Source organism: Scylla paramamosain, chromosome 13, assembly GCF_035594125.1.
Source record: "Scylla paramamosain isolate STU-SP2022 chromosome 13, ASM3559412v1, whole genome shotgun sequence".
NCBI lineage: Eukaryota > Metazoa > Arthropoda > Malacostraca > Decapoda > Portunidae > Scylla > Scylla paramamosain.
In genome coordinates, this window is record NC_087163.1 from 6,120,001 (window position 1) to 6,140,782 (window position 20,782).

Here is a 20,782-nt window from a genome sequence, read left to right on the forward strand (position 1 = left end):
CGTCAGGTCCCGCCAGCAACCTGATGCCACCTCCGCCATTCAGCAGTTGTCTGTTGTCGACCTACAGAATCAGGTGAGCCAAGGGCCCTTTACCTCACGCCGCCCGGTGGCCCAGCCAAGCCCGCTCCCACGTGAGCTACCAGGGCTAGGATGCAGCTTCTTCGGAGTTGCTCAAGCCTTCTTGGGTCGCATGGTGACGCTAATCTGTAGTGGCGATCTATGCGGGGGCCAGGGGGCGGCGCACCAGACCGACCCGGAGAGGGACGAGGTGGAGGAACTCGTGGACCACCAGCAGCCTGAACAAGTACCCGCGAGAACACAAGACACCACGCAGAGGGTGGTGGACACGCAAGAAACGCCTCGCGGATACGACAACCCAATAGTGTCCCCGCCGACCACCGCCTCAGGCCTCAGAGTGACCCCGGAGGTGGTGGTGACGCCCGAGAAGAGCGGCAGGAAGTCTCAAGCGTCGTGGGCGATGCTGAGCGACCTGGTGAGGCTGCAGCACTCAGCACTCCCCACCTCCTCTTCCTCAGCGGACGCCGTGTACAGCAGTCCTGGGGCCGCCTCTCACCTGCAGGTCCCTCAAGGTAAGGCTCCTTCCACACACACACACACACACACACACACACACACACACACACACACACACACACACACACACACACACACACACACACACACACACACACACACACACTGTTATGACATTCCCAGGTATGACAGCTTAATAATACCCGGTGAGTAATGAGCCCCATAACTATATCAGTAGTGTCTTAATTTGATTACCGCCTTGAAATTAGTGTATATGACACACCGGACAGCTATGCTTGTCTCTTTATCGCTAAGTATGCATTATAATTACATGGGAGGGGAATATAATTTAGAAATTTTTCTGTCAGTGGGAAACAATTATATATATATCGTTCATGATAATGTTACATGAATGTTATTGTATATGATTTTGCTCGTTGTATAAATTGTCGTCTTCATTCGCCGGCAGGAGCAAATTAATCTACTTTTTTATTTGCTTTGAACTTTTCTTGGTATTTTTTCTCGGAGAGTACGGCGACACCTCCTCCTCCTCCTTGCACCACCACCACCACTACCACCACCACCACCACCACCACCACCACCACCACCACCACCACCACCACCCACTCCCAGTGTTACTGTCCCATTTTTCATTTTATTATGGTGCGAAATATCAAAGAGAAAATTACACAGAATATTCTTCCTGTCCGCCGCTCCATCACACTGAGGATAATCGGAACGAACCGTGCCACTCACCTACACCTGCCTTGATTAACACACACACACACACACACACACACACACACACACACACACACACACACACACACACACACACACACACACACACACACACACACACACACAGAGGAATTATTATTTTTTTTATTATTTGTTGTTATTATTATTACGGTGTTTATAAGAGGAACTTTCCTAAGGTCACAAAGTTCAAAGGTCAATGAGGAGGTGCGTCGTTGCTTCTGGCTTCGTAGAACTGAGGGAAGACCAGCGCGCGCGCGCGCGCGCAAGTGTGTGTGTGTGTGTGTGTGTGTGTGTGTGTGTGTGTGTGTGTGTGTGTGTGTGTGTGTGTGTGTGTGTGTGTGTGTGTTTCTGCTTGTTTATTTTGCTTATTGATCAGTTTGTTTAGTTGGTTAGTAAAATAGTTTATGAAGTAATTAGGTGAATGGATACGTGAGTTCGTAGTGGGAGTAGTAGTAGTAGTAGTAGTAGTAGTAGTAGTAGTAGTAGTAGTAGTAGTAGTAGTAGTAGTAGCAGTAACAGTAGTAGTAGCAGTAGTAGTAGTAGTGATGGTGGTGGTGGTGGTGGTGGTGGTGGTAGTAGTAGTAGTAGTAGTAGTAGTAGTAGTAGTAGTAGCAGCAGTAGTGGTTGTGGTGGTGGTGGTAGTAGTGGTGGTGGGGGTGGTGGTGGTGGTGGTGGTGGTCTTGGTGGTGGTGGTGGTGGTAGTAGTAGTAGTAGTAGTAGTAGCAGTGGTGGTGGTGGTGGTGGTGGTAGTAGTAGTAGTAGTAGTAGTTGTAGTTGTAGTAGCAATAGTAGTAGTAGTAGTAGTAGTAGTAGTAGTAGTAGTAGTAGTAGTAGTAGTAGTAGTGGTGGTGGTGGTGGTGGTGGTGGTGGTGGTGGTGGCGATGGTGGTGGTGGTAGTAGTAGTAGTAGTAGTAATAATAGTAGTAGTAGTAGTAGTAGTAGTAGTAGTAGTAGTAGTAGTAGAAGTAGTAGTAGTAGTAGTAGTAATAGTAGTAGTAGTAGTAGTAATAGTAGTAGTAGTAGTAGTAGTAGTAGTAGAAGACCATTTGTTTGTTTACTTCTGGAACGTAAGTAGTAGTAGAAGACCATTTGTTTGTTTACTTCTGGAACGTATTACTTTCCTTCTTTCCCTTACTTTGGTGTATTTTTTTATTATTTTTTTTTCTTTTCTGGTCGTGGTTCTTTCTTCTTCTTCTCCCTCTCCTTCTCCTTCTCCTTCTCCTTCTCCTTCTCCTTCTCCTCTTCCTCCTCCTCCTCCTCCTCCTCCTCCTCTTCTTCCTCCTCCTCCTCCTCCTCCTCCTCCTCCTCCTCCTCCTCCTCCCCTGCGTCTTCGCCGTCAACGTGTATCGCCGCCAATTAACTCTTCGCCTTACTTACTCTGTTGCATGTTGAGCGTCGTCCCGTTTTGTTTATGCATTCGTCCTTGAAGGGGCTTGGTGGTGGTGGTGGTGGTGGTGGTGATGGTGGTGTTGTGTGTTAGCCTGCACCTGCACGACACCTGGCTTAATTAGTATCTTCCTGGTCACGGCGTTCCCTTGGAGTGTGTCTACTAATGCATTGACTCCGTTCCTTTTCCTCCTTTTCTTCATTCCTTTTGCGTTACTCATATTCTGACTTTCGTAATTTCCTTTTAATCCTTTTTTTTTTTTTTTTGAGAAAGTTCACTAATAACCAGATGCCTCTTCCTTGTTTTTCTCTTCCTATTCCTCTTCTTACTTTCCTTCCTTCCTCCTTTGTCTTTTTTTTTTTCTGATCCTGAGGACTTTTGTATAACCCGTTAAAAAAAGTACTCAAAGTGATGTGGCCTTTCCTTATGATTCTACTCGTGTTCGATTGTTTTACGTATTATGTCTCTCTTCTGTGGTACCCTCCTGACACTGTTCCTTCTCCTGCTTTTCTTCCTTCTGTGTTACTCGTATTCACACCTTCGTAATTTCCACCAAACCCTGAAGATTTTTATTGTTTTTGAGGACTTTCATTAATAATCTGGCAATGTTTCTCCTCCTTGTTGTTCATCTCTTCCTATTCCTCTTTTAACTTTTCTTCAGTCTTTACCCTTCTGGCTTTGTAATTTTTTCTAACTGTAGATTTTTTTTTTTTTTTGAATAGCTAGTAATTAAGATTCAAAATGGTGTTGTGAATTTTCTTACGATTCTTCTTGGCGTTCGATTGCTATACCTGTTACCTCAGTGTCCTCTATAATTTCCTCCTAACCTTGAAATTCTTACTGTGTGATCCGTAATAGTCGTTTAGAGTGTTGTGACCTCTTACCGTCTTCCCTGGTCTTCGTTAGAGCTTCTTTGCTTTCCGTTATCCTCTGTACTATGTCACCGTGACTTCTGTGATCTCAACGCTAAGACCCTTGTGTAATCCTTAAAAGGCGTTCAGAGTGTTCATGTGACCTTCCTTTACGGTCTTGGTCGTGGATGGAACTTGATTGCTTCTCGCTCTTTAAGTCCCCCCTCCGTACTGCCACCATGACATCTGTAATCTTCACCTGAACACCGAGACTTTTGTGTAATCCGTAAATGGTTCTCAAAGGGATCTTGTGACCTTCCCTGTCGGTGTCATTTACTCGGTGGCGGGAGGTTGATTGTTTTCCATCACTGAGCTGCCACAGGAGCCCCTTCATCCACTCCCCTTGCCTCCCGCGTCTGTTATTTCGTTTCCAGTTTCTTTCCTTGTTTTGCCAAATTGAGGTGCGTGTGAGTGTAGGTGTCCGCGTCCTGGGAAGCTCCTGTTTGTGGGTTCTTATCGTGTCTGTCCTTGCTGTGAGGAAATAAAATTATGATGTTTTGAATGTCTGGTCACAAATAATTAGTTAAAGGCTCTGATGAGCTGTTTATCTCTTAACTTTGTTTGGATTCTTTGCCATACAGTTTTCCTGAAAAAAAAAAAAATAGAAAGAAGGAAAATAGACAAGCTAAGGGTGAGAATAGAAATTAGGAAAGTAAAACTGCTAAACTGATCAATCAATTATCAGTTTCATTCCCACGGCATCTCGGAACTCCTCTTTCGAAAGAATTTTAAGTCGTGAAAAGAAAAAAAAAAAAACGTAAATAAATAAAGTGGTGGAAAGCAGATTATACCACAGTTCCTCATTAAGGGGATGAAGGAATAAACCTCATGATTAACTCTTGCACTACGAAGGTAATAGAAATGAGATTAATTAAAGCATTTTGTGCAGGAGCCGACAAAAGGGATTTCGTAGGGGGTGGTAGTTCCTCTCTCTATTTCCAGTCTTCAGGTTCGTGGTCAGCCTTCTGTTATGTGAGGAAGAATATAAATTAATCTAAAGGAAAGTCCTCGGCCCCTTGCCCTGCCTGTGCTTTGCCTCTATCTCCTTTTAAAGATTTCCTTACGCCCTCTGCGGCCACAGTGGGGCTCTGCGTGTGCCGTTGTTCCTGTACTACGTCGCGATGCTCTGTGTTCCTTCCCATCACACATGTCGTACTGTTCTAAAATTTTATTATGTACGTTTTACCGAGGACAGATACGCTTTACTCCCCCACGAAGGCCAGGATAGTCTTGCTTTGATAATCTTGTTGCCCTATATGCTGGAACCTTACTGTGTGGTCTTGTTTTCATTAGTCAGACGCGACCTCCCCCGCCTTACTGACGCGATGTATATATGGATTGGGTTCATTCCACGTGCACCACATTGCTGGAGGTTGTGGCCAGACCCCGGAGCTTCCTTGCCAGGGTGAGGAGGGGAGGGGAGGACACCTGCAGCGGGAGGGAGGAGGAGGCGGGGTGTGGTAGTCCTGCGGGGAGGCTGTGCTCACCGGTGGCTATATTTAGCTCTCCTGCTCTTCGACCCGGGAGTCAGGTGGATCCCGGACCGGCAGCAGCGGCGGCGGCGGCGGCGGCAGGGAGAGCAAGGCGTGGCTCCTGCCGCCGGGAAGGTGAAGCGGGGCCGCCATCGCGGGTCGCGGAATGCACACTCGATGCCGCACTATTTTGCTTTCCTCGCCCATTTACCGTCACTTTTTGGGGGCAAGACTCATATTTAGTGCCTATGCAATACCTCTGTTTTTCACTTTCCTGGCCTAGTTTCCGTCCATCTCTTTTTTTCACCCTCCTGACCTATTTACCTTCGGTGTTCTGGGATGTGGGTGTAAGATTCATATTCAGTACCTCCCTCTTTTTTCTTTCCTGATCTAGTGTTTACCTTCAGTGTTAGGGAGTAAGACTTACATTCAATAGCTCTCTTCACTTTCCTTGACCTATTTACTGTCACTTTATTTTGAGAAAGACTCATATTCAATACATTTTTTTTTTTCACTTTCCTGACCTATTTACTTGAACTTTTTTGTAAGACAAGACTTACTCGAATTTTCAGTACCTCTTTTTTTTTTTCATTTTTCTCACCTACTTACCTGAGGTTTTTGGGACACGACTTATATTTAATACTCTCGTTTCCACTTTCTTGACGCATTTACCGTTACTTTTTTTTGGGGGGGATAGGATTAAGATTGTTTATCGATGTTCCTTGCGTCCTCCGTTGGTGTTTTCTATTGTATCCCTCTCACTTATCTATCCTCACCCTGGCGAAAGGATTGAAGCTTCTGTTATTGTCGCCCGTCATTTCAAAGGTTGTTACAAAGGATAGCGAACAGTAATAGACCTCCAGATCCTTCTCAGAATAATTAATCTTTATATAGATTTTTATAAGGAATAACTACAGCAAGAGAATTTTCAGTCCTTTTTATACATTCTGATTACATGACATCGAAGTTTTTACAAAGGATGACGAGCAGTAATGCATCTCTAGATCCAACTTAGATTAATGTTCATCTAGGTTTTTTTTATAATGAATAACTACAGCAACGGCGCTCTACACCCTTCCATAGACTGTCTGATTACATCACACCAATTTTTACAGACTAAATACAGCGACAGAATTTTACATGCTTCTATAGACTATCTGATTACATTATGCCAAAGTTTTTACGAAGCATAGCTGAGAGCACCAGATCTTTAACTCCTCTCTAGACTGTCTGATTACACGACTCTGCACTAACAGCTGGAATAAGAAGAGACAGGACAGCACAGGGGGAGGCATCTCACCTGTCTTGTCACACCCAGAGAACGAAGGATAGTGCAGATCAACAAATATATCACCATGTCATTATTACCTCCACACGTCCAAGTAATTACTCTCCAGGAATCATAAAAAAAAAAAAAATACTCCTTACTCGATGCGGAATTTCAGGTTTCACGGAATGATGACGGTGGCGTGTCTGAAGTGTGTCGAAGTGGCGGGGCGTCCCCTCTACAGCGCCCTCCCTCCCTTGGCTGCAGGAGGAGGACGTGGGAGAGAATGATAAGGAAGAGGAGGACGGGGAGGGGAGGATGGAGGAGGTGTTTGGTGGGTTCGTGTTGGGGGTGTGGGGAAGGGTCCGAGAGTGATTTTGAGGAGGGAGGTGAAGGTAATGGTGGAGAAAAGTGAATGAGAGATAAGTGGAAGGGTGGATGAGAGGACTAATGGTGAGGAATAAGAGGGCGACGGGCAAAGGGAGGAGAGGAAGGAAGAGGGTCAGGGAAGGGAGAGTGAGCTTCGAGATATAGGTGGGCAGTAGAGAGTGTGAGGCGCGGGGAGTGAGTGGGTGGAATAGGTGATGTGTGAGGGCAGAGAAGAGTGAGAGGTGAGATTGTGAGGGGTGGGAAGTAAGTGGGTGGAATGGGTGATGAGCAGGAACAGTGGGGAGTGTGAGGGGCAAAAGTAGGTGGGTGGAATGGGTGAAGTGCGTTTGTTTACCTATGCACGTGTGGAATTAACGCCCACACACACACAACTGCAAAAGATTACACTACTTCAAACACACTGACAAGAAAAAAAAAATAGCGTCAGCCATCTCCATCTATCACAGACACCTCATAACGCTTGCAAGTCCTAATCAACCCCCTCCCCCACCTCCTTACAACTTCTATCCCCATCTTTGCAACTCCCCACCCATCACTCCCCCTCCCTTACCAGCACATCACTCATCACAGTAAGTCGCTTTTGACATACCCAACATACACAAAACACACACACACACACACACACACACACACACACACACACACACACACACACACACTCACACACACACACACACACACACACACACACACACACACACACACACACACACACACACACACACACACGTCCTTAACCTTGAAAAAAACGTACACTGCAAACGAAAGCCAATTACCTGAGAATGTGTGTTAATAGGTGAGGGAGGAAGGAGGTGAGACGAAGAACGAAGTCAAGGCTCCTGCGTCACACATCTGACCCAGTGTGATTCATGAGCCCCACGCCGGGTCAGGTGTCGTGTGGGTCCGAAAGCACGTGGCGGGGCTGGGTGGAGTGGGACGGGGCGGGGCTGCGTCATAGTGTGGCGGGATGGATTGCAATTCAGCATGTTAGGTCTGCCTTGAAATTACGCGTGGGGTCAAGGTTTTTGTTGGTAGGTGCATAGGTCTGGCATGAGAGAGAGAGAGAGAGAGAGAGAGAGAGAGAGAGAGAGAGAGAGAGAGAGAGAGAGAGAGAGAGAGAGAGAGAACAGGCAAATAGAAAGAAGAGAGGAAAAAAACAGACATGCAAATAGGTTAGTAGACAGACAGGTAGATGGATAGAGATAGATAGATAGGTAAATAAGATACAGAGAGAGAGAGAGGAGAGAGAGAGAGAGAGAGAGAGAGAGAGAGAGAGAGAGAGAGAGAGAGAGAGAGAGAGAGAGAGACGGAATGCATGTCTGCGTGTGTAAATGTCTTAAACAGAAACAGAGCCACCATTTGTATGTGTGAATTATTGCACACTGGTCTTGATGGCGCCTCTTTGCCTTTCCCTTTCTGGCCAGCACTGAGCTCTCGCCGCCTCGCTCCCGTCAGCGCCATATAGAACACACCTGACACCGAGTACTGGGCAGAGTGTTGGCACTGTTACTTTGCATACCTGAGACCTTTTTCGCTCCTATAAAAGTCTGGCCTCATTTTGTCCTGTCCATTTTTCTTCTTCTTCCTCTTCCTCCTCCTCCTGATCTGTTGCTGTTTGTTTTCCTTTGTATTCCCTTGTATTCTTCATCTTCTTCTTCCTCCTCCTCCTCCTCCTTTCTTTGTCTAGATTCTTAACCACTTTTTCTTCCTTGTCCTTCTTAATTATTTATCTTCCTTTCCTAATCTTCTTCCTCTCTTCTTCTTTCTTTGTTATTTTTATTTATTCTTCCTTTTCTGCTTTTCTTTCCCTTCGTTACTTTCTATTTATTGCACTTACACTTAATTTTCCTCCTCCTCCTCCTCCTCCTCCTCCTATCCTTCCTTTTCCATTGTCTCGTCTCCCTCGTCTCTTGCTTTTTTGTTTTGTCTTCCCTATCCTTCTCTTTTACAATCCTCTATCTTTTATTTTGCATTATATACTGTAGCACATCACCAACAACCTCTTGAGGGCCAACGTGTCTGATGCGGCTTATTCTTTCTTTGTGTTTCTTTGTGTGTACGTTTTCTTTTTTTTTTTATGTGTTCTTACTTTCATAATTTTCATTCTTACATTTATGGCTTATTTTTTTTTGCACTTTCGTCTCATTTCCTCCTCCTCCTCCTCCTCCTCCTCCTCCTCCTCCTCCTCCTCCTCCTCCTCCTCCTCCTCCTCCTCCTCCTCCTCCTCCTCCTCCACCTGTTTGTTTGCGAGTACAGTTCGAAGGTTGGTGGTCTTCTTAATTGGCCTACTAGTGACCCCTCTTGCCTTAATTACAATTAATGAATAAGAATAAATGTAATTGCAGGAGATAAGAACGAAAAATGGATTAGGGCAGTTAAGGAAAGAGAGAGAGAGAGGTGATAGAAAAGTAAAGAAATAAGTAAGAATCAGATGTAGATAATTAACCACATTTAGAGAGAGAGAGAGAGAGAGAGAGAGAGAGAGAGAGAGAGAGAGAGAGAGAGAGAGAGAGAGAGAGAGAGAGAGAGAGAGAGAGAGAGAGAGAGAGAGAAAGTCCCCTCACCTTAAGTCAGCACCACAACACAGTCCTACTCTATAATTACGTCATGTTCAGGTAATTGTATCTCATCTTCTCTAAGGGTCGGGTCTGCCTCTGCCTCGCCTCACCTCGCCTCACCTCCCCCCCCATCAAACTCCTGAAAAAAAATCCTTGACCTGTATCATAAAGGCTGTTTATTCTCCTTGAGTTAAACGGAGGGAGAAATATTTTAACGTTGTGTGGGACGTGAGCGTTGACCACCACCACCCCTACCACCACCACCACCACCAACATCAGTACCACCACAAATTGATTTACTGATTGATTTACTGACGCCGCAAGAAGAAAGACTTATTTCATTGCTTTTGACAGGCTGTGGTAGAAGGTATTGGTATTTTTTTTTTTTAGTGATAGTTTTACAAGTATTCCACACTCACCATTAGGAAAAAGACTAATTAACTGGATGATTTAGAGACGCCGCAAGATGATGGACTTTCTTCCATTGCTTTTGACAGACTGTAGTGGAAGTTAATGGTGTTTTCTGTGGTGCTTTGATTCTAGTGATAGTTTTACAAGGATTCCACACTCCACTATAAGGAAAAGACTGATTAATTGAATAACTTAGTGACTGCTACAATAGGGACGTATCTCGATTGCTTTTGAAAGGCTGTAGTAGAAGTTACTGGTGTTTCCTAAAGTGTTGTCATGATTTTAATGACAGTTTCTAGAGTATTTTGATTCTAAAGATAGTTTTACAAGGATTTTACCCCCGTCAGTGGCCAAGGATATTTATCAGAACTTAACTAATAGCTTCTTTGGCCTCTGAAAATAGTCCTGTTAAAAGTCCCAAGTGTTTCAGAATTGGAATCTAGGATTACGTGGCGCCGAGGAAGGGAGAAAGGGTGTGGTGTAACTGTTAGGGGAAAAGTGGTGGTGGTGGTGGTGGTGGTGGTGTGTTGGGTGAGGGAGGTGTTATTGATAATAGCTTGTGGATTTAAGTAACTTTTTGTTTTGACGTAGAAGTGAAGGCTGTTTGACTTGTGCACGTGATGTATGCTCTCTCTCTCTCTCTCTCTCTCTCTCTCTCTCTCTCTCTCTCTCTCTCTCTCTCTCTCTCTCTCTCTCTCTCTCTCTCTCTCTCTCTCTAAGTAAATAAATACTTCTCTTAACCTGTTTTGAACGAGCTGCGCCACACCCAGTGGTATAAAACACACACACACACACACACACACACACACACACACACACACACACACACACACACACACACACACGTGCCAATGATAATAAGCTTTCTCACTCATTCTTTTCATCATTCACTCGATCCATCCATTCACCAGGTCTGTTTCCTTCTTTATTACTTCTCTTTCCTTCCCTTCCAGTTCATTCATCTTTTTTCCCCTTCTTTTATATTTTTATCTTTCTTTATGCCTTTGTTTTCTTTTCCTCCTTTTCGTCATTTCTTCCTTCCTTCCTTCCTTCCTTTCTTCGTTCCTTTCTTCCTTTCTTCTTTGTTCTTTTCCTTTGTCTGTTTTTTCGCTTATCTTATTTCTATCTTTTGTCTATCTCTTTCCATTTGTCTTCCTTTCTTCTTGGTTCCCTATTTTTTCCCTTTCTTTCCTTTCTTCGTTCCTTCTTACCTGATTTCCTTCCTTCCTTCTTCTTTCCTTCCTTCCATTCCTTCATCCATTTCTTCCTTCCTTCCTTCCTTCCTTCCATTTATAACTTCCTTTCTTCCTTCTTTCTTGGTTCCTTATTGTTTTTCCTTTTTTTCTTTTCCTCCTTCCTCCCCTTCCTTCATCCATCCCTTCCTTCCTTCCTTACTAAAACTATCCACCTTCCCCTGTCCCTCATAAAATCTCCTACATACGTTATTCGCATCCTTCCTAGAACGCAGCCCTTCCACCCTCCTTTCCCTCCCTTGCTAACCAACACCTACCTGCCTTTCAGAGGGCGGTGGGGAGCTCCGAGCTGTTCGATCCCTGCTGGATATACAGAGGGAGAGGGAGCGCGCACAGCTTCATCCTGCCCGGTACCTGGATGATCTACGGGTCCTCTATAACATTCACAGGTGAGTAAGCTAGTGTGTCCCAGGTGAGGCAGCGCAGGCAGGTGTCATGGGAGAGGTTCTTTCTGGTTATCGTATTGTTCTTTTTGTTGGTGTTGTTGTTGTTTGGTTTCGACTGGTTCGTTGGTTCTTGTGTGGTCTTGTTTATTATGTTTGTTTGTTTTATATATATGTGTGTGTGTGTGTGTGTGTGTGTGTGTTTTTTTTTTTTTTTTTTTTTTTTTTTTGGTAGGGTGGATGTGTGTGAAAAATCAGTGTTTCTACTATTTTTTTTCTTTTTTTCTTTTTGTGTATTTGTTTTGTGTATGCCACGTTATTTTTTTCTTGTGTGTGTGTGTGTGTGTGTGTGTGTGTGTGTGTGTGTGTAGCTAATGTTTACCTATTTGTTTTGGTTATATTTCGTCTTTTTAGTGCTCTCTCTCTCTCTCTCTCTCTCTCTCTCTCTCTCTCTCTCTCTCTCTCTCTCTCTCTCTCTCTCTCTCTCTCTCTCTCTCTCTCTCTCTCTCTCTCTCTCTCTCTCTCTCTGTCCCTTTCACTTGCCTCACATCACATTTCCCCTCTTGCCTTTCATCACCCACGCTATCACTCCTCCCCTCTCCCAGCCCCTCTCCTCGCCCCTCTCCTCAGTCCCGCTCCCCGCCCCTCTCACTCACCAGGTGCTAAGGTGCCACTCCACGCCCTTAGTCACTTCCATTGTTTACTCATCTGTCCGTCTGTCTGTCCGTTTGTTGGCGTAATGGTATGAGTGCGTGTTTCGCCGCTGATTTGTTGAGTCCGAGGAGAAAAAAGTGTAGAGTGAGGGGAGTGTTGAGGGATGGAGAGAGGGAGAGGAATGCAGGGGAAGTGGGAAGGGGAGAGGGAGGATGTATGGCTAGTGGTGAAAAAGTGGGTGGTTTGGGGGAGAGAGAGAGAGAGAGAGAGAGAGAGAGAGAGAGAGAGAGAGAGAGAGAGAGAGAGAGAGAGAGAGAGAGATGAATTACTCGTGTGTGTGTGTGTGTGTGTGTGTGTGTGTGTGTGTGTGCGTGTGTACTTGTAATATGTCCTATGGGTGTCTGTGTACTCGTACGAGTATGTAAGGGCGTGGCACATGGCGGCGTGGCACGGTGACGCAAACATGCACATTATTACCTGCCGCCCGTCCACGCCACCACGCTCACCCATGCGAACAGATGTGCCTCGCGAGAATACTAAACAACCCGGCCACTCCCTCCCCCGCCGCTCCCCCACACTCCCCTCAGGCGCTCACCCCGTGGTTTACTTCTCATCCTCCTCTATACCCTCCCCAGAACTACTCTCCTCCACTCTAACTACGCTTTCCTTCTCATCCTCCTCTTTAACCTCCCCAACACTCTTCTCTATATCTCCTCTTCTTTTTCCTTTTCATCCTCCTCTGTACTCTCCCTAACACCCTTCTCCTCTCTGTCCCCTCTTCTCTTTCCCTCTTATCATCCTTTGTGCTCTCCCCAACACTACTCTCCTCTAACTCCACTCTTTCCTTTCTCATCCACCTCAATATCCTTTCCTAAACTCTTCCACTCTCTTCCCCTCAGTCTATAACTCCTCGCTTTCCTTCTCATCCTCCTTTTTACCCTCCCCAAAACATCTCCACTCTCCTCTCAACTGTCTAACTCCACGCTTTTCTTCTCATTCTCCTCTGTAGCCTGCCCTTCCTTGAACTGCACCGGGTTGAGGGGAAAGGGTACATCTGAGAGGAGTTAGTTTATATCTCCCCCTCTGGATAATATCTAGCGTCTCCGCCCCGTCCCCCCATCTCTCTTTCTCTCCTTCCTGCGTCTTATGACCTCAACGCCTTCAATCAATCATGCCTCTCCCTCTCTTTCTCTCCTTCCTGCCAGACTCTCTCCATCTTTCAATCCTTCCCATTTGTCCATCCCAACCGCTCCGCCGAGTCTCCTCCACTCCCTCGGGCTCCTTTCCTCTTCATTCTTTCCTTCGAGGTTTGCCTGCTTCTTCGGAAATGAGTTAAATCGGGTGTTCTCTTCTACTCTTCGCCCTACTGCTGACAAAAGCAAGAAGGCTCTGGTGCACTGCATGGGATCTAGTGTTCTACTCTGTAACGCGTCTGTTCAATCTACATGATGAGGTTTTTACTTTTTCACTTCAAAGGGAGAGAAGAGAAGAAGAGAGAAGAAGAAAAGAGCCGCTGGAGTTTCAGAGTCTCGTGAGAACCAGCAGAGACAAAAGGACAACATTGGAATACGTGCGGAAATTAGTTAAGATTATCTCGAGCAAATATAGATTAGTGGAGGGTCATAAAGAAGCGGGAAGCACCTGGCGAAGCAAACAAACAGGTAAGGGACTCGGGCGTGCGCTGAGTAATTAGAAAGAAGCACCAAGGGAGTGATGGGAACACTACACTCCGCCTGAACATTTTCCTGGGAGTTGTGTTCGTCACGTCCCAGGTTGAACTCTTCGGGATCCTCCTCCTCCTCCTCCTCCTCCTCCTCCTCCTCCTCCTCCTCCTCCTCCTCCTGCCGCCACTGCCACCGCCGCCCCTCACCCACTACGTCTCTTCTCCTTTTATGACTTTTACGTCTTCCAGTTGACTTTACTCTTGGCCGTGACGCAGCAACACTCCCAACACTCCACCTCACCTCGCCTTCCTCTTGTATCCCTTTCCTTTCCTCACCCTCTCCTTTCCTCTTCTCTTTTAACCCTTCTCCTTTCCACTCCTCTTTCTTTTACCCTTTCTTCATTCCTCTCCCTTACCTTTCTCATATACCTCTTCCTTTCTCTCCCTACCTTTCCCTTATACCCCTCTTCTCTCCTCTTCCCTTACCTCCTGTACCCCTTCCTTTTCTCCTTTCCCCCTTCTCTTACCCTCCTCCACTGTCCTCTAGTCCTTTCCTTTGTCTCTTTCCTTCCCTTGCCTTCAAGTATCTCTTCTCTGTATACCTTCTTTCGTTTCCAACATCTAAGCCTTTACTTTTCTTCTTTACACTTTCCATTTCTCTCTTCTCTTCTCTCTTCCACCCTTTCCCTTGTCTTCTTCCTGTACCCTTTAACTTTCTCTCCTTTTCTTTCTCTTCTCATACCCCCTTCCCCGACACCTCCTCCTCCCTCCACCAACGTCACGCCAGGTGCCTCCACAGAATCGAGGGTTTCAAGGTATCATGAGAACTCAGTTCCGGAAATCTGTAAACTTTGGTCCATCTTCGTCATGAATTCGAAACTTCCTTTTTAGTTGCTTATATTTCCCTCACGTCCTTCGTATGGCTGCTCAGGGTCTCTTGTCCTTACTGCGTCAGGCGGGGTAAGGGAGAGAGGGAGGAAGGGGAAGGAGGAGAGGCACCGCACTACGTAACAGAGAATAAGCGAATAAGAATTTTCACGAAACTCCGTCTACCATCGCGTGACGGATTACGCTACTCGGCTATTATCATTTTTTTGGCCGCACGAGGACGCGGGACCTGCGTAGGCTGTGTTTACCAGGGACCAGCCGCCCGCGCCACCCGTCTGTCGTGATCCTGCAAGGCCCTGCGGATCAGCCATTGCCGGGGGCCCGTCACTCACCGCAGGAGGGAGTTTGTCAGGGCACAACCAAAGGGATCCCGTAAAATAAGGGCAGTTTTCATCCCATAATGTGCTGCGTCCAGAGACACTACAGGTTACTCAAACCCTGTAACTCGGTGGGATTACGAGTTAATGGGAGTCATTGCCTTGACGAACGGGACTTCATGTTAGAGAATTAACTGCATGTCCCTGGTGATGGTGATGCAGCGGTTGCCTGCACCTCGTCTTCCTGCTCGTAAAAGTAATTGATAAATACTCCGAGTCGCGGACGGTAGTCAAGGTGTAATCTGAAGGAGACGGGTTTTCTCTTTTTTCTTCATTTTCTGTCAATCTCGGTGGGGAAATGAGGGCAGGGAAGATATTAAGTTTTATTACAGTGATCATGCAGGACCTTTATTGCCGTGATCATGTCGACGGAACTGTTTCAATCAGCCTTCACTTTGTGTATTGTGCGTCGGGGAGGAAGGGAGGAAGAAGAGGGAGGGAAGGAGGGGATTGTGTTGATGTCACGGTCACGACGTTGAAGGAGGGAGAGAGGAAAAGAGGGTGAAAGGGAGGAAGAAAGGAGGCAGGAGAGAGGGTGGAGAAGGGAAAGAAGGGAAAGCTGAGGATATATGGGAGGGGTAAAAGAGGGGAAGGGAGGCATTATTAGAATATCCCGGACAGCCTTGACACGTAGTGAGAGGGAAGGACAGAGGAACGCAGGGAAAGAGGGGTGGAGAGGGGGAGAGGTTTCAAATTGGGATATCATGTAGCCTGTGGTTGGAAGGGGAGGGGAATGTAGGTGAATGGAGTGTTGCGACAATAGCCTTGACATGTGGAAAAAAGAAATACAGAAAAAAAAGCGAATGGTTATAAAAAAAAAAATCTAGTCAGTATCTGTCAGCAACTTAGATAATGGGTAAATAAAGGTGATAGAGCAGAATCAGTGAACATTCCCCGGTGATTCAGGTGATGTGGGTGCGCAGGGCAGAGGGTGTCACGTGCGGTGGGTCGGGAGGCGAGGGCAAGGCTTAGCGGACCCACATGGAGGAGCGCGGCGACCTTGAGACACGGCAGGCGACGCGACGCTAACTGTTTGCACCATAATCCCTAGACGGACGGCAGACGAGGATTTGAGTCAAGGTGAATTCGCTGTCCTACCCGACCTACATAGCTACCTGCCTGCCGACCTACCTACAGACCTTCCTACTTTTCTGCCTATTTAATTTATTTTCCAGCATCTTTTTTTTTTTTATTTCGTCTCGTCTTCTTTTCTTCTTTTCTGTATCTCTTAGCTTTTCCTTTCTTTTTCTTCCTTTTTCTCCTCCTCCTTACTTAGCTGTCTATCTACATTCCTTCCTTTCTTCCATCCATCCATCCATCCATCCATTCATTCATTCATTCATTCATTCATTCATTCACTCATTCACTCATTCACTCCTTCCTTCCTTCCTTCCTTCCTTCCTTCCTTTCTTCCTTCCTTCCTTCCTTCCTTCCTTCCTTCCTTCCTTCCTTCCTTCTTTCCATCCATCCATCCATCCATCCATCCATCCATCCTTCCTTCCTTCCTTTCGTGCTGTACCTACTCTCTTCCCTACCCACCCAGCTGCTTGCCTACCTCAGCACACGCACACACCTGCTCGCCGCTCACTGGCTGCTGGAAAGTAATGCGTAATCTAAGAAATTACTCCGAAATTGTTCCTTTTTTCTACCATCGCGCGTTCCAGCCAGTTTCATGGGCCGGTCCAGGATCATCGGGCAATTTTACTTAGCCAAGAGGATTGTCGGTCGTGGGATTAACTGCAGGTGCATTTTTTTGTCCCACGAGATCTGCGGTAATGCCATCTCTGTTTTTATTATATATATACTTTTTTTTTTTTTTCGTCCATCGTTTAGTTATTTATGGGTCTGCTACATTATTTTCGCCGGCCATTGTCCAGGATTAATGATTTTATCGTAGAATATGTGAGGTGGTGCGGGGCTGGTTTGATGATATTGTCTGTGTGTCTGTCTGTCTGTCTGTCTGTCTGTCTGTCTGTGTGTCTGTCTCTAGCTCTGTCTCTCGTTCTTGTCTGTCTGTATGTATGTATCTGTCTTTGTCTCTCTCTGTTTGTATCTCTCTCTCTCTCTCTCTCTCTCTCTCTCTCTCTCTCTCTCTCTCTCTCTCTCTCTCTCTCTCTCTCTCTCTCTCTCTCTCTCTCTCTCTCTCCTTCTCTCGGGAAAGTTTCAAATATTCATGGGAGACGAGAGGCGCGGGTCATTTCCCAGTGTTGCCGAATATTGGTTAAGGGTTCATTACATTTCTCACGGGGCACGCAAAGTAAATATTTGAATGCAGGCCGTGGCATTGCAAGACTGAGATATCGCCCGTTCATTTTTACTGTAAAGGTGTGTAATGGTTTGTATGAATCTATTCCCTTGACTTACGGAGGTACTGATCTATTCATTAAAGTTTCAGGGACAATACAGGATATATACCTACGAACCAGTGTCAAGGGAAAGCTCATAAATATACTTCAGAATACTAGATGGCGCTGTGTGTGTGTGTGTGTGTGTGTGTGTGTGTGTGTGTGTGTGTGTGTGTGTGTGTGTAAGTTTGTTTACTCCACCTAACGAGAACAAGGAAATGGCCTCCTTTGCACTCTTTCTTTCACCACGTCAACAAAACTTAACTTCGTGACAGCGCCGCCCGAGTGTCGCGTGAGGCTAAGCAGCACGTTTGAGTCGCCATAATGCAGACTGAGTACGTGAAGTCTGATGCTGCGTGAGGGAGCGGCGGGCGTGGGCGTGGACAGGGACTCAGTGGGGTAGGTAAGGGAACGAAGCGAGGACTGCAGGTGAAATGTAGGTGGTTGAGTGGTTGAGCGATTGAGTGATTGGTGGAGCGTGTATGTAATAGGTAGTGTTTAGCGAAAGAGATAGGAACAAAGGAGGAGGATGGATGAATGCAGGGATAGCTATGGTTGCTGTATGGTGTTAAAATTAAAGGCTACCTAGGGTGAGATGTGCAGGATGTGGGCGGCGAGGGCGTGGCAGTGGGAAGGTAAGCGATACTGTCATGTCTCTACCGTACATTTTTAACTTTCTATTTGTGCATTATGAATATATGTATTGTTGATCATTTCGCATGTGCGGCGCCACTTGAGGTGACACGCAGGAGCTATAAGAACAGCAGGAACAATAACAGCAGCAGCAACAGGCACAGCAACTCTAATAAAACTCCGTGCGGTACAAATTTAAGCTCCGTGAAAACCTCATTTTTGTGCGGCGAACAATAGACTTGCATGTACGTACGTTGCGGCGCCCACGATCCTCTCTCCTTTAAATCCAGGATCCGCCCTTGATTTCTCAGTACTCGCGTGTGCTGGACCCTGTTTGTCTGTGCTGCATGTCTGTCCACCTGCCAGTAAAGCGCTCATGAACATGCGTGCTGGAGTGTGTGCGTGAGGGATGATCGTCTTCACCCAAGTGTGAAAATATGTGGTAACACGTTCGGACGGCCGCTCAATCCTATCGCCGCTGCTCCCACGCCCTCGGTCCGCGAAAGGAGACGAGACATGTTTTGGAGACTTGTGTTATAATCTTCGTCAGGAGTATTGGCGGTGGTGTTTACGTGGTGCAGGGAGTGTGGGAGTGTTATGGCGGACTACCAATACGAACTCCTCCTCCCCTCGGCCTCTCCAGATCAGTCCTTCATCTCTGTTCTTTTACGTCTCTTCTCGCCTCGTTGGGACCCGTGCAGGTATTGGTGTGTTGGTGTGAGGCGCGCCCTCCTGGTCAGTAGGGGTGAGCGTAATGTCTTCTTCTTCTTCTTCTTCTTCTTCTTCTTCTTCTTCTTCTTCTTCTTCTTCTTCTTCTTCTTCTTCTTCCTCCTCCTCCTCCTCCTCCTCCTCCTCCTCCTCCTCCTCTTCCTCCTCCTCCTCCTCCTCCTCCTCCTCCTCCTCCTCCTCCTCTTCCTCCTCCTCCTCCTCCTCCTCCTCCTCCTCCTCCTCCTCCTCCTCCTCCTCCTCCTCCTCCTCCTCAGACTGCCTTTCATCTCTTGCACAGTTGGCAGTTTCGCGGCAGTCTTGGTTTGTTCATTCAGCCGGAAATCAGCCCTAACATGCACGTTGATGAGGGGAAAAAAAGAAAAAAAAAAGAAGAAACGAAGAGAGTGGAATGTATTTTTCCCTCATCAAAAAGCAATTCAGGTCGTATGGTGTTAATTAAAAGAGATGTGTTAGCTCTGAATTTCCTCCTCCTCCTCCTCCTCCCCCTCTTCCTGTGTTTGCTCCCACGCCTCGCCTCGTCCCCGTCCTCCTTCCCTGTTTATCTTCCCGGCGCCTCAAAAGTTTTTCCTCAGATTCCGGAATTTATTGAGTGCACGCCTGTGATGTGAACTGAGTCACGGCTAGGAAGCGCAAATACCTGTCAATTAAAAGCGAGGGTGTGTGATTCCCGTGTGATTCTTAGTGAGGCAGGTGAGGTGCGCGTGTGTAAGTGTGTGTAAGCGTCTTTTTGGAGAGCGGAAACGATGGTGAGGGAAAGTGTGAAGGCAAAGGAAGGATCGGGAGCTGAGTGTTGGTTGTTCCCTGTTTCTTGTTTCTGTGCTTCTCTTTTCTCTCATTTTCCTGCTTCGGTTTGTGATTTGTGCCTTTTTTGTCTTGTTTTGTGTTGATTTCTTTTTCCGTTACTCTTTCTGAAGGAGACGTTTTGATGATGATTGTGTGTGTGTGTGTGTGTGTGTGTGTGTGTGTGTGTGTGTGTGTGTGTGTGTTCCTGTCGTGTTGGTCCTCATCTCCTTCTTTGAATGTTTATTTCTTGTTTTCCTTTTGATCATAACTCGGATCAGTTGAAGTATGCCAAGTGACACACACACACACACACACACACACACACACACACACACACACACACACACACATGACACCAATCCCAAACCACCTTGAGTAGGAGACAACAGATGGCAAACAACCTCCAGAAACAAGCCACATATCCTTCCCGACCCTTAATTGCTGAGTATGTGGTGCGCTGTGCCGTCCTTCCCTGTGTTATGCTGTGCTATGGTGTGCTGTGCCATAAGAAGGGGGCTCAGCTGTTGCCAAGGTCACTTCTGCTCCGTCCCCTCCCCTGCGTGGCTGCCCGTGGTGTTGTGGTCCGCGCCGTTTACCGCTTTTAGCCACGCCATCATTATCATAACCAACACTCAACACTCCCGCCTTTGTCTTGCTCATCACTGCCACGGTAATGTTCCTTCGCAGTGCTGTCTGACGCTCCCTGCCTCTCTTACTACTGTTACTTTTACTACTACTGCTGCTACTACTACCCATCTCTGTCACGCTCGCCACCATCCTCGTTCTTTTTCACCATTATTGTCATGCTGTCCACACCTCGGCCCCTTAACACCCCCAAGCATTATGAGTAGTTTGGGCGTGGTGGTGCGTGTGGGTTAAGGTGGAGCCCATATCACCTGCCTCTTAATTGTCTCATCTGGGTGGGGCTGCAGGACACGCCCAGCCAGGGTACTGTGCAGCAGGTAGGTGCATGAGCGACTGTGTGGGTCTCAGGAGGACGGAATGACCAGGTTCACACACACACACACACACACACACACACACACACACACACACACACACACACACACACTTTCAAAGAATGGTAACAGCCCTTTTCGTCTTACCAATTTCTGTGTGCACCCCTGCATTTGTGTGACTGAGGTGGGCGGGGAGGGGTAGAGGGACTGAGCGTCCAGCGGAGAGGGTGGTGCCTGGTGGAGGTGGCTGCCTACTCCCTGCCGGGTTGCCGCTGACGGGTGAGGCAGTGTGTGAAGGTTGATCGGTTGATGAAACATTTGAGTATTTTCACAAAGTTGAACGTAATGCACTTTGTTAAGAGAATGGAAGGCATTAAAGTAAGTAGTGCAATATTGTGCCACTCATGTGTTGTGTGCCATGCT

General features: G+C 46.7%; 1 protein-coding gene across 2 annotated transcripts in view; it reads left to right on the plus strand.

Moving 5' to 3' along the window:
* The window catches only part of LOC135106374 (uncharacterized), a 91,110-nt gene that overhangs the window by 43,346 nt on the left and 26,982 nt on the right, over positions 1 to 20,782 (plus strand). For both annotated transcript variants that reach the window (XM_064015316.1, XM_064015317.1), the window contains exons 2-3: positions 1 to 590; positions 11,214 to 11,334. The exon at positions 1 to 590 is cut by the window's left edge and continues 793 nt beyond it. In XM_064015316.1, the coding sequence (XP_063871386.1) occupies positions 1 to 590; positions 11,214 to 11,334 (711 nt within the window). The remainder of the gene's footprint in view (positions 591 to 11,213; positions 11,335 to 20,782) is intronic.